This window comes from Coregonus clupeaformis, chromosome 10, assembly GCF_020615455.1.
Source record: "Coregonus clupeaformis isolate EN_2021a chromosome 10, ASM2061545v1, whole genome shotgun sequence".
NCBI classification, from domain to species: Eukaryota; Metazoa; Chordata; class Actinopteri; order Salmoniformes; family Salmonidae; genus Coregonus; species Coregonus clupeaformis.
Window position 1 is genome coordinate 14568432 of NC_059201.1, and position 21297 is coordinate 14589728.

Consider the following 21297-nt stretch of genomic DNA (forward strand, 5'->3'; position numbering starts at 1 on the left):
CAGTGTTAAAATGAATACTAACCAGGTTTCCATCCAACCTTTTTATGAGAGTAAAGTACATGTCACGACAGGCCTGATGGAAACAGCAGATTTGTCGTTAAACTTTCCAAATGTTGACAAAACAAAATACTCTAGACAAGGTGGGATCTTTTAGTCTGTAAAATTAATTATGTGAGGAATAAATATCTAGGGTCTTATTCTTATGACATGATGATCGATCCTTGGCTGCCGTTTGACAAATAAAAATAATCTTGCTCTTGTCCATAATAATCTCATCATGTAGGTAGCCTACCCACACTGTCCGAGAGCTGTTGGCTACAGCGCACATGCCAAGACCAGAGTGGGAACATTCACCATATAACGCAACATTTATTGTGACAAAACCATCAGTAGAGTTGAAAATGCGATGGAAACCCATTTAACTTGTATTTGGATGGAAACCTAGCTACTGAGAGTGTTAAATCAACACTGAGAGTGTTGAGTCAGTGGACCCATATAGACACCGGAACAGTGTTAAATTAACACACTGCTTAGTGTAAAGCCTTATTCAAATATTTCCCAGTGCCTTGCCTTTCAAATAAATTGTAGAGTTACCACCCAGGACTGTATTTGTTAGTGACAGTGTCATGGTTGTTGCATTTGTCAATTTTCGGTCTTCTGGACTTCACCAAGTGAGATCCCAAGCGAATATGTTATTATTTTTCATTATTATTTAACCCAATACAGTATGTATTTCATAAGGCCTTATTTTGAGAGCCTAGTTTTACTCTAGTACAGGGGCCTGAAACTCATACACATCACTTTAAACCAAAATCACGCCCATCATCATATTTCTCAGCATGCTCTATTGCAGGTTGATTTTTAGAATTGTTTGTTTCAATATCTATGTTTGTGCATGATTGATTAATCTTATGCTACACAAAGATAAATAGAATGCGTTTTTCAAACTAATCCAATCAGTTAGTTATATATTTTGCACACGTTACTGAAATGTTTGTTCCAGTTTAAATGTCGTAGGTAGTTTCCTCTCAATGATCCTAACGCTGGCAGTCATTCTGAATGCAGGTTGCAGGTGAATACAAATTTCCAACTCTGGCTGGATTCCAATAGGAATTACACATCATTTTCAAAGCCAGCAATGTTTTTTGAACACTGGAGAATTTGCTGTGCCCGAATGCCTCACGCTCTCACACAAAATGCCAGGGCCCACCGAAGACACTCACTATAGGGATAGAGTTGAACTAGGTTTAATGCAGGGCTTGGGTCTCCTTCTGTGACGAAGGAATTTGTTTGTGTGGTGAGCTAAGATAGGTGAGTGTAAATTCAAGTTAACTTTTTCTATTTTCACATACACCGGATAGGTGCAGTGAAATGTGTTGTTTTACATGGTCAACCATAGTAGTACAGCACCCCTGGATAAAATTAGGGTTAAGTACCTTGCTCAAGGGCACATCGACAGATTTTTCACCTTGTCAGCTCGGGTATTCAAACCAGCTACCTTTCAGTATCTGGCCCAACGCTCTAACCGCTCTAGCCACCCTACATTGCTCTGCATCTCTGGACTCTCTCCTTTAGCCCTCACCGCTACCTGTTTTTCCTATTTTGGGCTGTTCTGGGTTAAGTTAAAAGAATGTGTGAACAATGAATCTCTGTGTATCTGGTTTAAGCAGTTTGGCCTCTTCAGACAAGTGTTGCACCTGACTAGGGGTCGCTGGCCAGGAAGCCCAAAACAATGCTTGTTATGTCTGCTCCTGAGGCATTGTTATGTACACTACCAGTCAAATGTTTGGACACACCTACTCATTCAAGAGTTCTTTCTTTCTTTTTACTATTTTTTACATTGTAAAATAATAGTGAAGACATCAAAACTATGAAATAACACATATGGAATCATGTAGTAAACAAAAAAGTGTTAAACAAATCAAAATATATTTTATATTTGAGATTCTTCAAATAGCCACCCTTTGCCTTGATTACAGCTTTGCACACTCTTGGTATTCTCTCAACCAGCTTCACCTGGAATGCTTTTCCAACAGTCTTGAAGGAGTTCCCACATATGCTGAGCACTTGTTGGCTGCTTTTCCTTCACTCTGCCGTCCGACTCATCCCAAACCATCTCAATTGGGTTGAGGTCGGGGCTTGTGGAGGCCAGGTCATCTGATGCAGCACTCCATCACTCTCCTTCTTGGTAAAATAGCCCTTAAATAGCCTGGAGGTGTCATTGTCCTGTTGAAAAATAAATGATAGTCCCACTAAGCCTAAACCAGATGGGATGGCGTATCGCTGCAGAATGCTGTGGTAGCCATGCTGGTTAAGTGTGCCTTGAATTCTAAATAATCACAGACAGTGTCACCAGCAAAGCACCCCCACACCATAACACCTCCTCCTCCATGCTTTACGGTGGGAACTACACATGAAGGTCAGCATCCCGGAGTCGCCTCTTCACTGTTGACGTTGACACTGGTGTTTTGCGGGTACTATTTAATGAAGCTGCCAGTTGAGGACCTGTGAGGCGTCTGTTTCTCAAACTAGACACTCTAATGTATTTGTCCTCTTGCACAGTTGTGCACTGGGGCCTCCCACTCCTCTTTCTATTCTGGTTAGAGCCAGATTGCACTGTTCTGTGAAGGGAGTAGTACACAGCATTGTACGAGATCTTCAGTTTCTCAGCAATTTCTCGCATGGAATAGCCTTCATTTCTCAGAACAAGAATAGACTGACGAGTTTCAGAAGAAAGTAATTTGTTTCTGGCCATTTTGATCCTGTAATCGAACCCACAATTGCTGATGCTCCAGATACTCAACTAGTCTCAAGAAGGCCAGTTTTATTGCTTCTTTAATCAGTACAGCAGTTTTTAGCTGTGCTAACATAATTGCAAAAGTTTTTTTTAATGATCAATTAGCCTTTTAAAATGAAGAACTTGGATTAGCAAACACAACGTGCCATTGGAACACAGGACTGATGGTTGCTGATAATGGGCCTCTGTACGCCGTTTCCAGCTACAATAGCCATTTACAACATTAACAATGTCTACACTATATATTACTTTAGTGGGTAAGGCTGTGACAGAGAGCACACTTCCAAAAAATTTGTGGATTGACTGAAGGATTACCATCAGAATGTGGATAGTTTGTAGGATTTGAAGCGAAATCGTTTTTTCCATTCTGGATTAAACAGCATTTAGCCACCGTATATGTCAGCAGCAGAGCTGAGAGGAAGGGGTCCTGTCAACAGTGCCTAGTGCTGCTGTGTCATTGAGAGGAACATCTGTTACCCCTCATTCAGACCACTCTGTGAGTTGGGGAAATTTAATTTTGCTTAGTGTGACAACTTTCATTACACTCACCACTGACAGTCACAGAGTGTTCTGTTATCAGGCCCCAATGGACAGCTTGGTAGTCTCTCAGGGCTTTGATGATTAGGGAGGGCACCTCTGGCCTTGCTTGCCTCCAGTTTCCATGGGAGGTGTCTAGGGCTGTGGCGGTCATGAAATCTTGTCAGCCGGTGATTGTCAAGCAAATAACCGCCGGTCTCAAAGTAATTGACCGTTAATTAACATAAACACGTTCTCCTGGTTTCCACACATAGCCTACAAGCCACTGATGTAGACCTTTGGAACATCTACATTAAAAAAAGTATAATAAATCAATTTAATATAGCCTTCACCATCACAATAAATCCATTATTTATTTTAGACAGGTCTAAAGAAACATGATATGAAGAAAATGTAGTTTATTTCAAAAGAGCAGAATAGCATACTCTGAGTTGTCCTTATGTTAGGTCCTGATATGGCTATGGGCTACACTAGTTCATTTAGCAGACGAGATTTGCTTAGAATTCCGTGGCATTATTTTTTATTATTTTATAGTATGAAGAATACAATTGAACATAGCTGAATTAAATATAAATAATATTTTCTCCTAACGATTTCCAAGGAAGTGCACACACTATTCTGTGTTAAGCGGTTAACAAAGAAACAGGTCCTCCTATATGCTTGATTTAGAGTTATTTATGCAACTTTAGTTGTGATACAAAAGTTAGGCTATGTGTATTGGTTTTTAATATATTCTAAGGCTGCATGATGCAACTCTAATTATGATTTGAAAAAAGTTGCTTGAAAGGCATGAGCTCTGATTTGTTTCTTGTGCAGGCAGCACACACTTCATCAGTCTCTCATTCACAATTTGACAAGCACTTGATAATATTCTCACCAGGCCTCGAATTTCCCGGCGGCATCCCCCTTGTGTGGCCGTAATACCCCCTAAAACATCCATGCCTTTTGCGACCAAAGTGACCGTTGTGCCCTTGGGCTGAATATAATAATTATAATTCCCTCCTCCCGGCTGCCGTGCTCCGAAGCACTTCTCACTCACATGGCATATTGAAGATGTTAGAACTGTCCACATTTAGCCTACTTTTCGTCAGCCAACAAGATGAGTAGGCCTAACGAACAGCAACAGCACTAGCCTATGTCAATCTAGTATCCGCCATAGTACAAAAGTTGACCTATTCTATTGGTCAACTTGTCCTTCTGTGCAATAAATAAATATTCCAAACATTCTCTGGGACAGTTGTGGGATGCAATAGATCCCAAATTAATACAACCACTCGTATCAAAAAAACTTGAGGCTGATGCAACAGATCAGAACATTTAGCTTAAAATGTTGATAAACTATTAGGCTATTTGTTTACATTATAAGCGCAGCAATGTGCACACGGCAGTAGGCTATAAGCGTGAATGTTCCAAAATGCAATCAATTAGCGGGAAAACACTGTTCTCAAAAGTGACCGCAAATGCGATTATGCATGTAATGCTTTATTATATAGGTGAATGTTTTTGGTGAAAATTATCTTTCCCAAACTTGAAAATCATGCGCTGCCTATGATTGCCAGTTAGGCTCAACACCGGTTGTAAAGTGGATTCATGTGCTTAATTTTAAGAAGTTATTTGGCCACTTTAGTTGTGATACAAATCTTATAAAACATATAGGCCTATGAGCTAGGCTACATGAGGTGTGCGACTATGATGCGCTGTTTCTTGTCTTACTGCACATGCTGGGCATCATTCACAAGTGATAATACATCATTCACAAGTGATAGGCTAATATTGTCACCCATTAGACTATTCTTAATTTAATGTTGTCTTTACATATAGTAAATAATATATGTGTGAAATTAGTTTTGATTTAGAACGGACCATTATCAGGCACCTGTCTCGGAACAGGGGCATGGGAAAAAAATACAATTTTCATGCCAGCCAGGTAGGCTATACTCCTGTTGTAAGGGGAAGCAATGTGCTCAATATTAGGACATTTGATAAATAAATATAGTAGGCCTAGCCTATAGCAAGCTGATGGGATCCTCCTCTTTTTAATAGAGGCCATCAAAACTCTGTTTTCTCAAGCAATTGCATAGCCTATAGAAATATTGCGCAACATGAGCTCATGGGCTCTCATGAAGTGTTTGATAAGATTTTTGATTACATTTGCATTGATGTCAGAGTGATTAGAGGGACAATAGAGTGCAGAGTACCAGGCAGCTAGCAAGTTTGGTCTTGGAGAAGCCTAGTTACCGTGACTAAACGGTCACGTGGAATTTGACTGCGGTCATGACTCGTGACTGCCGGTGTGGCGGTAATACGGTAACCGTAACAGCCCTAGAGGTGACCTCCTACAGAGCTGCCAGCCCTCCAGGAGCCTGGTGCCAGGTGTCTGAGATTTATGGCCTCAGCGTGAAAACAGCGATTACCTGAGAGGGAGAGGGAGAGGGAGAGAGGGAGAGAGGGAGAGAGGGAGAGAGAGAGAGAGAGAGAGAGAGAGAGAGAGAGAGAGAGAGAGAGAGAGAGAGAGAGAGAGAGAGAGAGAGAGAGAGAGAGAGAGAGAGAGAGAGAGAGAGAAAAGTAGATTGCCTGATAGTTGGCCGGATATAAAGACACAGTGTATAGACAGACAGACCGATAGATGGGTACATAGATAGGTAGATGAATAGATAGGTTGATGGATGGATAGAGGGGGAAAGATGACAGTCATATCTCTATATTGTCCATTTCTGAGCCCTGAGAAGAGGAAGAGGATATAAAGCCCTGATGTTCAGTCACAGTATATGAATCACTGAGATGGCTCTCTTTATGCCCAGGGCATTTGACTTGAATAATGATATGGATCATCATGGTTATTGGAACAGTATCTTAGAGGTATGGGAGTTTCTCAGCCATAAAAATAGGATACTCACCAGATAATGGATACTCTAATGGACTTCACATCGTAAATTATATTGTATCCAGTATACAGTACTGTACCTAGTTTCTCCCACACTGACTAGATTAACTAATTGAGAATTTGTACTGGCAGATAGGCCTTTGATCAGGCGTTGGGTTATGGATATTTAGATTCCATGTCGTGATCATTATTAAAATATGCAGACATGAAACACTGGTACTGACATTCTGTTATATTTTCTGCATTACTATGTTTCTTTAGTCACTATAAATACCACACCTGCAATATGTTGAATCAAAGCTGTGAGTTCATGTCAGTCACACATCCCCGTGCTCTGTATTTCTGCCAGGTTTGCGCTGAATGTAGATGAGAAATCACACATGGAAGAAAAGAGAGAAATCAAACTAAATCTGTTCTATGTTAATATTGAAACTCAGAGACATGGTTGTCAGGTTTTGATGTGAATCAAAACACATCCCACTCATGCACGCATGCACACATAAACACACACACACACCTAATTTCAGGCTGTGCTGAGTGTGTTTATGAGGATAAATGTGTTGTTTTATGAGTTTCTGACTTAGACTGGAGGCTGAGGAACACTGGTGTTTATTCTCAATGTGAGAGCTGCAGGACCCGGAGAACACAGGACCAGGAGAGTTATGGAAGGCTGATTATTCCTCCAGGTTGAAGATATTGTCATCCTCAGCTGTAATATCTTCACACACCCACTTGAATCCTGCCTGAACAGATACAAAGTGTTTCACCTCGCCTAAAAGGATGGGATTTAATCATCCTTTTACCCAGTATTGAAAACAAATTGGCCTGGATAGAGATGGATTTGGTTTCATTTGTGAGAAAATGTTTGATTTGCTCAAATGGATAGGAGTTACTGGGGCCTGCCCTGTGCTCATCACTGTCATATCTGTTTATGATAATGCAGTGTTATGTTCCCCTGTCACTGATTTGAATATCCCCAGGCAGGGCAGGCAGAGGAGAGGCATAGTCATAGATCATGTGCAGATCATACTGTACATGGTAATTCATCCTCATCATACCTACATTGACCTGTCACCTGCTGAGAACACTACTCTCACAGCAGTACAGAGGATTTCACCACTACAGTGGAAATACCCTTATCACTGACAGCACCAAACTGATACAGGAAAAACATATTTCCCCCCTTACAGGCCTTATAGATCCCGTATTGGCTGTTTAAACGGAGAGGAAGAATAAACTGCTGTGTTTCATTTCCATAATTGGGCCTCATAAATGTGTTGGGGAAAGGGGAGGACGCAGCAATGCCAGTGGCTCATCTGAAGTAGATGTGAGGAGCTAGCACAGTGGCGGTGAAGGGCTCCTGAATGCTCCCTGTCCTCTGGGGCTAGACATCCCAGTTCAGCCCAGCCCTGCCAGTCCCAACACGCTGGCCTCAGCCCTGCCCGTCCCCCCACATCCATCCCACCACCCTGGGCCCAGTCCGGAGCTGGCACCGTCACAGCCCAGAGGTTCCAGGCCTCTAATTGATTTCTTCAGGCTCATTAAAAGGCTAATTTCTACCCGCCTGTGTTGCTGGTGTTTCCAGAGACGTGTCTCGCAATCGATTCTCCTTTTAACGATGTCGAGCCGAGCACTTTTCCTCTCTCTGCCCGCCCTGGTAGAATAGGCGTGTTGTGTAAGTAATATGCCCACAGTCAGATCAGCGAGCGCTGGCTGCTGCTGCCACACCAAAAGGATCTCTCTCTGTCACTGTGCCGGCCCGGTAGCATAGGCAGATAATCCCCTGGGAGAGAGTAACATGGGTAATCTCTAATATACATTTAGTGCCTTCAGAAATAATTCATACCCCTTTACTTATTCCACATTTTGTTGTGTTACAGCTTGAATTCAAAATTGATTAATCAGATTTATTTTCTCACGCACCTACACACAATACCCCATAATGACAAAATGAAAACATGTTTTAGACATTTTTGACATTTTTGCAATTTTATTGAAAATACAATACAGAAATATCTAAATTACATAAGTCTTCACACCCCTGAGTCAATACTTTGTAGAAGCACCTTTGGCAGCGATTACAGCTGTAAGTCTTTCTGGGTAAGTCTCTAAGTGCAACATTTTCTATAATATTTTCACAATTCTTTAAGCTCTGTCAAATTGGTTGTTGATCATGGCTAGACAACCATTTTCAGGTCTTGCCATAGACCTGATGCAGCCACCACTATGCTTGAAAATATAGAGAGTGGTACTCAGTAATGTGTTGTATTGGATTTGCCCCAAACATAACACTTTGTATTCAGGACAAAAAGTTAATTGCTTTGCCATATTTTTTGCAGTATTACTTTAGTGCCTTGTTGCAAACAGGATGCATGTTTTGGAATATTTGTATTCTGTACAGGCTTCCTTCTTTTTACTCTGTCAACTAGGTTAGTATTGTGGCATAACTACAATGTTGTTGTAGTTACTCCTATCACAGCCATTAAACTCTGTAACTGTTTTAAAATCACCATTGGCCTCATGGTGAAATCCCTGAGCGGTTTCCTTCCTCTCCGGCAACTGAGTTAGGAAGGATGCCTGTATATTTGTAGTGACTGGGTGTATTTATACACCATCCAAAGTGTAATTAATAACTTCCACATGCTCAAACGGATATTGAATGTCTTTTTTTTTGTTTCTTTTTTTACCCATCTACCAATAGGTGCCCTTCTTTGCGAGGCATTGGAAAACCTTCCTGGTCTGTGTGGTTGAATCTGTGTTTGAAATTCACTGCTCGACTGAGGGACCTTTCAGATAATTGTATGTGTGGGGTACAGAGATGAGATAGTCCTTCAAAAATCATGTAAAACAATATTATTGCACACAGTGAGTCCATGCAACTTATTATGTGACTTGTTGTGGTCCTCTGTAGCTCAGCTGGTAGAGCACGGCGCTTGTAACGCCAAGGTAGTGGGTTCGATCCCCGGGACCACCCATACACAAAAAAAATGTATGCACGCATGACTGTAAGTCGCTTTGGATAAAAGCGTCTGCTAAATGGCATATTATATTATTATTATTGTTAAGCACATTTTTACTCCCAAACGTATTTAGGCTTGCCATAACAAAGGGGTTGAATACTTATTGATTCAAGACATTCCAGCCTTTCTTTTTTATTAATTCGTAAAAATTCCGAAAAACATAATTCCACTTTGACATTATGGGATATTGTGTGTAGGCGAGTGACAAAAAAATATCAATTTAATCCATTTTAAATCAGGCTGTAACTGTGACGAGTGCTGAGGATACGAAGACGCAGACACAGGAATAAACCTTAACACTGAGCAAGAGAACAACAAAGAGCAAGTACACGACAAGACACTAACAATCACACACAACACAACACTGAACAGTCCAGGGCTATATAGGGGTGGTGATGAGATGATGAGGTGCAGGTGCGCTGGAGGTGATTAGGATGCGTTGGTTTCCATTCCGGTGTTGCCGAGGTGGTGCGCTCAGACCGGTGGCTCAGTAGACCGGCGAAACAGAGCGCCAGAGGGGAGCAACGGGAGGAGACGTGACAGTAACACAACAATGTGGAAAAAGTCAAGGGGTGTGAATACTTTCTGAATGCACTGTATACATTGATATACATTACAATTCTGGACCATAATCTTATAAATTTTCTGAACAACAAGACAGGTCTTCTGTATAGTGAGCCATATGCAAACAATGTGTACTTAATACAAATTCAATACAATGTGAACTCAGATGTTATAGGCTTATTGTTGGATGGGTAGTATGATTTATAACATACTCATGTGTTCGTTCCCCCTTAACTCACCCAGCTGTTAGAACAGCAGGACTAGTACATGTCACAGTTCATGTATGTAGTATGCTCCATATTTGATATAAAAAGAAGGAGAATTAGGAGGACACCGATATGATGAATTCCTTTACTGAAATCTCTGACTCACTTTCATTTCTTCTAGCTTTTGTTCATGTTTGGGTGGGATTTTCACTTTTGGGACTTGTCTATTGTTTCTATTGAACAGGCAAGGTCAATCAAACACAGCTAAAGTATTCAAAATTATTTCAAATAGTATTTGAAACCAGTTCTGCACAAAACCTGGTGTGCATGTATTTGACTTGCTCATAAAGGTATTCTAACATACCGGTGTGACTGTTTATTTTTCACTTTGTCAGCAGCTAACTAAATATATGACTCACGGTTTCACAGAAATGTTGTGCTGTCAGTAGCCTATTTAGCAGATATTAATTTGTTATTCATGCCGTTATTTAGGTTAAAACCCAGCTAGCACATTTGGTTCCTTGGAAGTTGTGGGAACATATGTTTTTGGTTTCACATTGGTGTAGGAATGAAGGCATACATTTCCTGACCGGTAAAACGGAACGTTTTTTAAACGTCCTGAGAACAGACGTTAACATTTAGCCTGGACATGTCATCATGAGGCCTCAGATAGTGACCGGAGTTACTGCCCTGACGACACAGACGGTTTCATCAACAACAGCAGGTAATGTGTGTTATGTGAAAAGTTGTATTAAAAAATACCCGGCTTGATAAACTACACTGAACAAAAATATAAACGCAACATGTAAAGTGTTGTTTCATGAAATGAAATAAAAGATCCCCGAAATTGTTCATATGCACAAAAAACGTATTTCTCTCATTTTCTGTGCACAAATTTGTTTACATCCCTGTTACTGAGCATTTCTCCTTTGCCAAGATAATTCATCCACAGGCATATCAAGAAGCTGATTAAACAGCATGTTCATTACACAGGTGCACCTTGTGCTGGGGACAATAAAAGGCCACTCTAAAATGTGCAGTTTTGTCACACAACACAATGCCACAGATGTCTCAAGATTTGAGGGAGCATGCAATTGGCATGATGACAGCAGGAATGCCCACCAGAGCTGTTGCCGGAGAATTTAATGTTCATTTTAGAGAATTTGGCAGTGTGTCCAACCAGCCTAACAACCGCAGATCATGTGTAACCACCCCAGCCCAGGACCTCCACATCCAGCTTCTACATCCAGGACCTCCACATCCAGCTTCTACACCCATTCCTATGAATGGAACAGTCAGCCACATGTTGGCAAGTATCCGGCCAGCAACCTTCACCTGTCAGCGGCAACAGCTTTCCCCGGCTCATCATTTGTACAAATACAGAAGGTAACCCACTTCATTACTTTTATACATTTTATAACCCAACTGTGAAACATAATTTATGTAAATTGACATTATTTGTTGCTTATTTTCTACTTCTTAGATGCATGTAGTGTCCAGGGCATAACCTAGCCTGGTGGAACTAGCCTGATCAGTGTGTTCACCATTCTATTTCACTTCACTTATTATGATATCTGAAGTGAAATAGAAAGGTCAATGCCGCGATCAGGTTGGTTCCACCAGGCTATACATAACCACCATTGATAGTGTAATCAGTGCTCTGTGTGTGTGTGTTTGTGTGTGTGTGTTTGTTTTTTGTGTGTGTCCGACCAGTATCTTTGATAAGGTGCCAGGAGCTGATGGTCTACGCTCCCATGCCCATCATTGGGGCGCTGGCAAAGACCTTACCTCCAGCCTCATCTCTTGCCTGCTCACCAATGGTCGTCGATGTGGAGACCAGAATTAGGTAGGTTTAGTCTGACCTGTTCAAACTTCAACATAGTATATGTTTGTTTGTCAGATATCACCTATCCTAATTTCCATTGGTAATAGAACAGTGACTGTGTATGTGTTCACAGATGCATCTATGGAGCCAGCACTTGGAGACTTGCAAGATGATGTGATGGAGTCCTGACCGACAGACAGGCTTGATACTGATGTCTCTGAATGGAGAGAGACCTGGCACTCAACACATCCACAGTGTGGGACTGAAAGGGATTACTAATAATACAGTACAGAATAAACGTCCTGTATTTGCAGCACACTTTTCATTCCATGTATCAATGATGAACTCTGCCTATTTCTACAGATGGAGAGGACTGTAGATGTTTTTGCAGATGCCAGCCTCGGTTGTTTGATGGGGAGACCATAATTAGTTAAGTTTTATCTGACCTGTTCAAACTTCAACATAGTACCTGTTTGTGTGTCAGATATGACCTATCCTAACTGCCATTGGTATTGTAACAGTGACTATATGTGTATGTGTTCACAGAAACATGTATGGAGACAGCGTATGGAGACTTGCAAGATGATTCGATGAAGTCCAGACTGTCCAGACTGACAGACGAGCTTGATACTGATGGCTGTCTGTAGTTATTGAACTCAACCTGCAGGAAGTTTGTTTGTTATGATTGAGTGGAGGGAAACAGCTATGGGAAAGGTTTGACAGATGGGTGTGTCTTGGTGGTGGCAAGGGCACACCCAAGAAACACCGACATCAAACCACACCCCTAAGCCAACTCACATTTGGCTTCTGTCATGGCAGCATTTCTTGAGGAGCAAGCCAAAAAATTAGGCCAAATCAGCGGGTGCAGTTCCCCTTTAAATACACAGTACAACACGCCATGGCAAAATTGATAGAATTGCAGGAAATTACCTTCCAGACCAGAGTCCGGAATATAAATCTACACTCAGTAGCCAGTTTAATAGGTACACCACCCAGTTCACAAAAATGGTTCGCTCCTACAGACAGTGATTCACGTGGCCGTAGTTTGCTATATAAAGCAGGCAGACAGGCATCGAGGCATTCAGTTACTGTTCGATTGAACGTTAGAATGGGCAAAACAAGTGACCTAAGCGACTTTGAGCGTGGTATGATCGTCGGTGCCAGGCACGTCAGTTCCAGTACCTCAGAAACGCCCGGCCTCCTGGGCTTTTCACGCACAACAGGGTGTAGGGTTTACCGAGAATGGTTTGACAAACAAAAAACATCCAGTCAGCGGCAGTCCTGTGGGCGAAAACAGTTAGTTGATGAGAGGTCGAAGGTGAATGGCAAGAATCATGCAAGCTAACAGGCGGGCCGCAAACAGGCAAATAATGGCACAATATAACAGTGGTGTGCAGAACGGCATCTCAGAACGCACAACTCGTCGGCCCTTGTCATGGATGGGTTATTACAGCAGACAACCACACCGGGTTCCACTTCTATCAGCTAAAAACAAGAAGCGGCTCCAGTGGGCACGCGATCACCAACTCTGGACAATTGAGGAGTGGAAAAACAAGGCCTGGTCCGACAAATTCTGGTTCCTGTTGCGTCATGCTGATGGCAGAGTCAGGATTTGGCGTAACCAGCATGAGTCCATGGCCCCATCCTGCCTGGTGTCAACGGTACAGGCTGGTGGCGGTGGTGTAATGGTGTGGGGAATGTTTTCCTGGCACATGTTGGGTCCATTAATACCAATTTAGCAACATTTCCAAGCCCCAAAGAATTCAGGCTTTTCTGGAAGCAAAGGGATGTCCGACCCGTTACTAGATTGATGTACCTAATAAACTGGCCACTGAGTGTATATATGTACTGTATGTGAATGGTATGTATAGACAATATGGACAGTATGTGAATAGAAAAGGTGTGTACAGCAGTAGTTATATAGGATGAATACAGTATATACAGATAAAGTGGATAAAACATGTAAACATTATTAAAGTGACCAGTGTTCAATGACTATGTACATCGGGGAGCAGTCTAAGGTTCAGGGTACTGGGCGGAGGCCGGCTAGTGATGACTGTTTAACAGTCAACACTGTAGGTTATTTGGAGGTTATTTGGAGGTTTTTGAATAACTTCCTTAAAACTTTCTCTGAATGTTTCAATAAGACTTTTAATAACACAGCTTATTTTGGGTTATTTTTTTTGAACTCCAAGCACAGATAGAACACATATGAATTAATTTCCTTATTAATCATGCAAACACATTTCTTTTTCATTGTGACACAGCATCAGTGAAATTCAAACCTTCTGTTCTGTATCCATGGAATTAGTCCACTGCGCCACCAGGATGGCGCTAGTATGCTGTTTTTTTACGCATACAATGCTGTTCATTTTAGTCTAGTCAAACAGACCCAATTTCAAAGGAAACAAGCACTCATTAAGATAAGGTGTGGCCAATTAGTAGGCGTGGCCAACACACCTGAACGCACTTAAAGCTGCATTTTGTAACTTTTTGGGCAACATAGAAATGTGTGTTATAGATCTGTCATTCTCATTGAAAGCAAGTCTAAGAAGCAGTACATCTGTTCTATGTGTGCTATTTCTGTGCTTGCCGTTCTTACGTTTCATTTTGCGTCTTTTACTTTCGGTTTCGTACACCAGCTTCAAACAGCTGAAAATGCAGTTATTTTTGGTTATGGAAAATATATTTCACAGTGGTTTAGATGGTATAATGATTCTCTACACTATACTTGCTGGTTTTGTCACATTAACTGAAATTAGGCGAACTATTAGAATTTTAGCAACCAGGAAATGGCGGCGTGATTTAACAAGATAGAGGATAAAAAGAGTTTTGTCGATGCTGAGAATGGTAGATGTTGTTAGATTCTGAACAAACTGAGTAAAAACTCAAACGGATAACTAGATAAAGCTCAAACCAAGTTTATTCACCCATTGGGTCATACAGCTGCAAAGACAAGGCATGATTACACAAGCACATATATTTATAACCTTCTAATAGACGTGGTCAACTCCTTACACATTTAGAAAACCAATAAATCTCTGTTGCTAGGCAGGAATTTAATTGGTTCCTCTCACTGGTGTAGTCACAGCCCTGCCTGTTACTAAAACCTTTGTGGGAGTGGAATGTATGTGTGAGATAGTACTGCAGCAGGAGAGACATTATTGTGGGCCTCTCTGGCCCCCCTCCCAGAGGTTTCTTCTCACTTCATCTGTTGATTTGACCTCGAGACACATTCCTCACTCCTCCACAGTTCCGCAGCCGGCCTGCCTTATCAGAGACTAACAATTGCCTTTCACCTTTCTTCTCAGAAACATGGAACAGAATATGAAGCTTCTACTCTCAGTAACTTTCCATATTCCTAGTCCTATCAACCCTTCATTGACCCCAACATACAGTGGGGGAAAAAAGTATTTAGTCAGCCACCAATTGTGCAAGTTCTCCCACTTAAAAAGATGAGAGAGGCCTGTAATTTTCATCATAGGTACACGTCAACTATGACAGACAAATTGAGAAAAAATTTTCTCCAGAAAATCACATTGTAGGATTTTTTAATGAATTTATTTGCAAATTATGGTGGAAAATAAGTATTTGGTCACCTACAAACAAGCAAGATTTCTGGCTTTTACAGACCTGTAACTTCTTCTTTAAGAGGCTCCTCTGTCCTCCACTCGTTACCCGTATTAATGGCACCTGTTTGAACTTGTTATCAGTATAAAAGACACATGTCCACAACCTCAAACAGTCACACTCCAAACTCCACTATGGCCAAGACCAAAGAGCTGTCAAAGGACACCAGAAACAAATATTGTAGACCTGCACCAGGCTGGGAAGACTGATTCTGCAATAGGTAAGCAGCTTGGTTTGAAGAAATCAACTGTAGGGAGCAATTATTAGGAAATGGAAGACATACAAGACCACTGATAATCTCCCTCGATCTGGGGCTCCACGCAAGATCTCACCCCGTGGGGTCAAAATGATCACAAGAACGGTGAGCAAAATCCCAGAACCACACGGGGGGACCTAGTGAATGACCTGCAGAGAGCTGGGACCAAAGTAACAGGAAGGGGATACGCGGTCAAAGCCTACCATCAGTAACACACTACGCCGCCAGGGACTCAAATCCTGCAGTGCCAGACGTGTCCCCCTGCTTAAGCCAGTACATGTCCAGGCCCGTCTGAAGTTTGCTAGAGTGCATTTGGATGATCCAGAAGAGGATTGGGAGAATGTCATATGGTCAGATGAAACCAAAATAGAACTTTTTGGTAAAAACTCAACTCGTCGTGTTTGGAGGACAAAGAATGCTGAGTTGCATCCAAAGAACACCATACCTACTCTGAAGCATGGGGGTGGAAACATCATGCTTTGGGGCTGTTTTTCTGCAAAGGGACCAGGACGACTGATCCGTGTAAAGGAAAGAATGAATGGGGCCATGTATCGTGAGATTTTGAGTGAAAACCTCCTTCCATCAGCAAGGGCATTGAAGATGAAACGTGGCTGGGTCTTTCAGCATGACAATGATCCCAAACACACCGCCCGGGCAACGAAGGAGTGGCTTCGTAAGAAGCATTTCAAGGTCCTGGAGTGGCCTAGCCAGTCTCCAGATCTCAACCCCATAGAAAATCTTAGGAGGGAGTTGAAAGTCCGTGTTGCCCATGCGACAGCCCCAAAACATCACTGTTCTAGAGGAGATCTGCATGGAGGAATGGGCCAAAATACCAGCAACAGTGTGTGAAAACCTTGTGAAGACTTACAGAAAACGTTTGACCTGTGTCATTGCCAACAAAGGGTATATAACAAAGTATTGAGAAACTTTTGTTATTGACCAACTACTTATTTTTCACCATAATTTGCAAATAAATTCATTAAAAATCCTACAATGTGATTTTCTGGAATTTTTTTTTCTCATTTTGTCTGTCATAGTTGACGTGTACCTATGATGAAAATTACAGGCCTCTCTCATCTTTTTAAGTGGGTGAACTTGCACAATTGGTGGCTGACTAAATACTTTTTTTCCCCACTGTATACATTCCTTATACATGTAAAGTAATTAATGCGTTCTAGTATGGTAACATGAATCAGTATATTTCAAGCTAGAGTCTAACAATGTTTTTAAATAACATTCTTAGAATGTTCTCTGAACATTATTAAAGTTTTGTTGTTGTTTTTATGGAATGTTTTCTTAACGTCCTCAGAACAATTTGAGAACATGACAATTTGAGAACATGATGTTTTATGGCTTTTATCTCTCACCGGGAACTCTCAATCCCTCACACCCCCCCTCTATTTCGCTGTGTCCCTCTCCCTCTCTATATCTCTTCTTTATCTAAATCACCATCTGTTTCTGGGATGATAATGGAACGATGTAATGCATTCACCATTGTTGCAGAGCTCTAATACCTCTCCTGGTTTCTGTGTATTGCAGACTTATTCAACTGAATTGTGGGAAGTGAGAAGAGAGAAAAACACGTGAGTGGAGGAAGAGGACAACCCTGAACATCCCTTGGCCCCCTTCTGAAACGCACACACACTTGCAATCACTGTGGACTGCTCACACTCTCACACTAACCGTGGATGGACCGCAGCTCTAGAAAAACCCACTACAAGCCTGTACAGGGAGGACACGGATGCCCATGACCCCACACCTACCCTCCAGGCCGTCCTCAGGAACCCTGCCTCTCCTGTAAGTGCAGTGTGACCAGACAGAGAGAGCAGATAGCATGGCTCCAAGCCCCCTCCCCTGGCCCCTACTGACATGGCTGTGTGTGGGGCTGCTGTTGCACCTGGTGAGGGGCGAGGAGTGCCCGCGGCTGTGCGTGTGTGAGGTGCGCCCCTGGTTCACCCCCCAATCCACCTACAGGGAGGCGGCCACGGTGGACTGCAACGACCTGCGGCTGACACACATCCCCTCCAACCTGTCCTCTGACACCCAGGTGCTGCTGCTCCAGAGCAACTCCATCACCCACACCAGTGGGGAGCTAGAGGCCCTGTTCAACCTGACGGAGCTGGACCTGTCCCAGAACAACTTCAGCAGCATGGAGGCTGTGGGCCTGGCCAACATGAACCAGCTCACCACCCTGCACCTGGAGGAGAACCAGATTAGCCAGCTGCCTGACCATTGCCTGCAGGACCTCAGCAACCTACAGGAGCTCTACATCAACCACAACCAGATCAGCACTATCGCCCCCGGGGCTTTCTCTGGCCTACGCAGCCTGCTGCGCCTCCACCTCAACTCCAACAGGCTCCGGGTCATCGACAACCGCTGGTTCGAGGCAACGCCCAACCTGGAGATCCTGATGATCGGAGAGAACCCTGTCATTGGCATCCTGGACATGAACTTCAAGCCCCTGGGGAGCCTGAGGAGCCTGGTCCTGGCCTGCATGGACCTCACTGACATTCCTGGGAATGCTCTGGTGGGCCTGGATAACCTGGAGAGCCTATCCTTCTACGACAACAAGATGGTCCGAGTGCCCCAGCTGGCCCTGCAGAAAGTGCCCAACCTGAAGTTCCTGGACCTGAACAAGAACCCAGTGCACAAGATCCATGAGGGAGACTTCAGGAACATGCTGCGTCTTAAGGAGCTTGGCATCAACAACATGGCTGACCTGGTGTCCATCGACCGCTACGCCCTGGACAACCTGCCTGAGCTGACCAAGCTGGAGGCCACTAACAACCCCAAGCTGTCCTACGTGCACCGGACAGCCTTCAGGGACATGTCCTCCCTGGAGAGCCTTATGCTAAACAACAATGCCCTCAACGCTGTCTACCAGCACACCGTGGAGGCGCTGCCCAACCTGCGCGAGATCAGCCTGCACAGCAACCCACTGCGCTGCAACTGTGTCATCCAGTGGATGAGGTCCAACAGGACCAGCGTTCGCTTCATGGAGCCCCTGGCCATGCTGTGTACCTCGCCGCCCGAGCTCCGGGGCCAGCGGGTCAGAGAGGTGAAGCTGCAGGACTCCCCAGAGCAGTGCCTGCCCTTCATCTCCCACGACACCTTCCCCAGCCACCTGAGCCTTGAGCTGGGCATGAGTGTCAGCCTGGACTGCAGGGCTATAGCTGAGCCTGACCCAGAGATATACTGGGTGTCTCCTATGGGGAGCAAGATCACGGTGGACACGATGTCGGAGCGGTACCATCTGAGCAGTGAGGGCACCCTGCGACTGTCCCACGTCCAAGTGGAGGACTCAGGTCGCTACACCTGCGTAGCCCAGAACACAGAGGGCGCCGACACACGCGTCACCACCATCCGCGTCAATGGCACCCTATTGGACAGCGCTGAGGTGATGAAGATCTATGTCAAGCAGACCGAGTCCCACTCCATCCTGGTCTCCTGGAAGATCAACTCCAACGTCATGACCTCCAACCTCAAGTGGGCCTCGGCCACCATGAAGATTGACAACCCCCACATCACCTACACTGCACGTGTGCCCGTCGACGTACACGAGTACAACTTGACCCACCTGCAGCCGGCCACCGAGTACGAGGTGTGCCTCACTGTGTCCAACATCCATCTGCAGACCCACAAGTCGTGCGTCAACGTGACCACGCGCAGCGTCACCTTCACCCTGGACGTGCTGGACCAGAGACCCAGCGCCGCCCTGCTAACCGTCATGGCCACCATGCTGGCCTTCCTCAGCCTGGCCACTGTGGGGGTGTACGTGACCCGGCGCTGGAAGAGGAAGAACTACCACCACTCCCTGAAGAAGTACATGCAGAAGACCTCCTCCATCCCCCTCAATGAGCTCTACCCGCCCCTCATCAACCTATGGGAGGCAGACAGTGAGAAGGATAAGGAGGGCGGTACAGAGAGAAAGCCGTCCGCCGTGGACACCACACGCAGCTACTACATGTGGTGAAGCGGGCCTGGCCCAAGCCACCCCTCCACCAGCACACACAGACACACTTTTGTCATTTTGGTGCAAAAGTCGTATAAAAGTTATATAATGTTTTTTGGGGTAATATTCAGTTTTGCTAACACATGGCAGAGTGATAAAGGACAGCATTTGTATTAGTATAGCGTATCGCCTTTGTTTGACTCTCTTTTTCTTTTTCTTTTTTGACTTTTTCTTTTTCTCTTTTATCGTTTGGACTATTGCAAGATGGCAGCTAGCTTCCAGATTGTCTATGTTGCTGTGTTTTATTTCTGTGATGCATTTTTGATAGCACAGCTTTTTGTCTTGTTGCCATGGACTCACTTTTTTAGGGTCGATGATGCAGCAGGAGGGCCTATTAGTCTAGGTAAAGGTTCCTCTGGCAGTGTTGGTAGAGATTACAGTGCTTATTCTCTCTTTTTGTAAAACAGGTCATCTGTTGTGCACTGAAATGTAAAGGAGTTTGTATGGACTTCAATTAAAAGCTGACTAAGGGGATTAGAGTTGTTATACTGTCTACTGAATAATGCTAGCGATTGTACGGTAATGTTGTATCAACTATCATTTGAAACTCTTTTTTGGAATTAGTTTGCTGATAAACGTGCTGTAAAGCTAGAAATGTGAACGTTTGATAACATACAGTTACTAGGTACATTAGTAGCTTTCTTATTTGCTCAAATCTGTCGCTGACCACTTACTTTTGTTGTGATTTCAACATGCGAAATGTTGTATATGAGGAAGAAGTTTGAATAAATAACATTTTTGTTTGTTTGATATAAATGTCTCTCAATCAGTTGTTGCATATTTATTTCAACGGTTTGCTTAATTATAGTAATTTCTCAGTAGAAATTATATTGTAAGGGCGCCCCATGACCTGTTACCTCTGTTTGACCTCTGATCACTAGGCTCTGGTTACATTTCCATGAGGACACAGTTCCACTTCACCTCCAATGTGCTTCAGCAGAATATAATCAGTATCTCAGCATGGATCTCACGGCTCAGACTCACACTGTGCAGCAGAGCCCACTCCCCTGAGTCTAATCAGCCATACAGAGAGCACAGATCCTGTCAGATTAATCCCCCTCTCAGTCTGCTCTGCTCTACGTGTGTGTTTGTGTGTGCGTGAGTGCATGTATGCACGCTATATTAGAGTGAGAGAGAAAAACTTTATTCCACCATATTACAACATTACACATCATCAATCAGTGTTTCACTATTGAAGGAACTGGGGTAATATCATACAACATGCCACCTTCACTCCACATGACACAGTGAAATATGGGTCTTAACATGTGACAACAGATGGTGTTTGCACTGTTCCCTCCTGGTCCGACTAAATCACTCCTCTCACAACGCCCACATTACGAACATGCAGAGAGAAACAGCTATGAATCTGCCAGGGGAGAGGGATGTAGAGGAACACGATCTCTCAGAGAGAATAGTAGTATACCTGTGGAGAGGATGTGAGGGGAAGTGAGGAAGGGTCTGAAGATGGATATGACCAGATTGAGGGTAGCAGGAGGTTGTAGATGTGGTGGGTTGTTGATGTGTACTATGCACTAGTGGAGCACCATCAATCCCCTTCTGTCT

General features: G+C 43.5%; 1 protein-coding gene across 1 annotated transcript in view; it reads left to right on the forward strand.

Moving 5' to 3' along the window:
• LOC121575196 (leucine-rich repeat neuronal protein 1-like) overlaps window positions 1-20497 on the forward strand; it is a 36082-nt gene extending 15585 nt beyond the window's left edge. Inside the window, exon 2 of the mRNA XM_045222857.1 lies at window positions 17259-20497. Coding sequence (XP_045078792.1) covers window positions 17554-19692 — 2139 coding nt within the window. The 5' untranslated portion in view covers window positions 17259-17553 and the 3' untranslated portion in view covers window positions 19693-20497. The remainder of the gene's footprint in view (window positions 1-17258) is intronic.
• The last annotated feature ends 800 nt before the right edge of the window (window positions 20498-21297 follow it).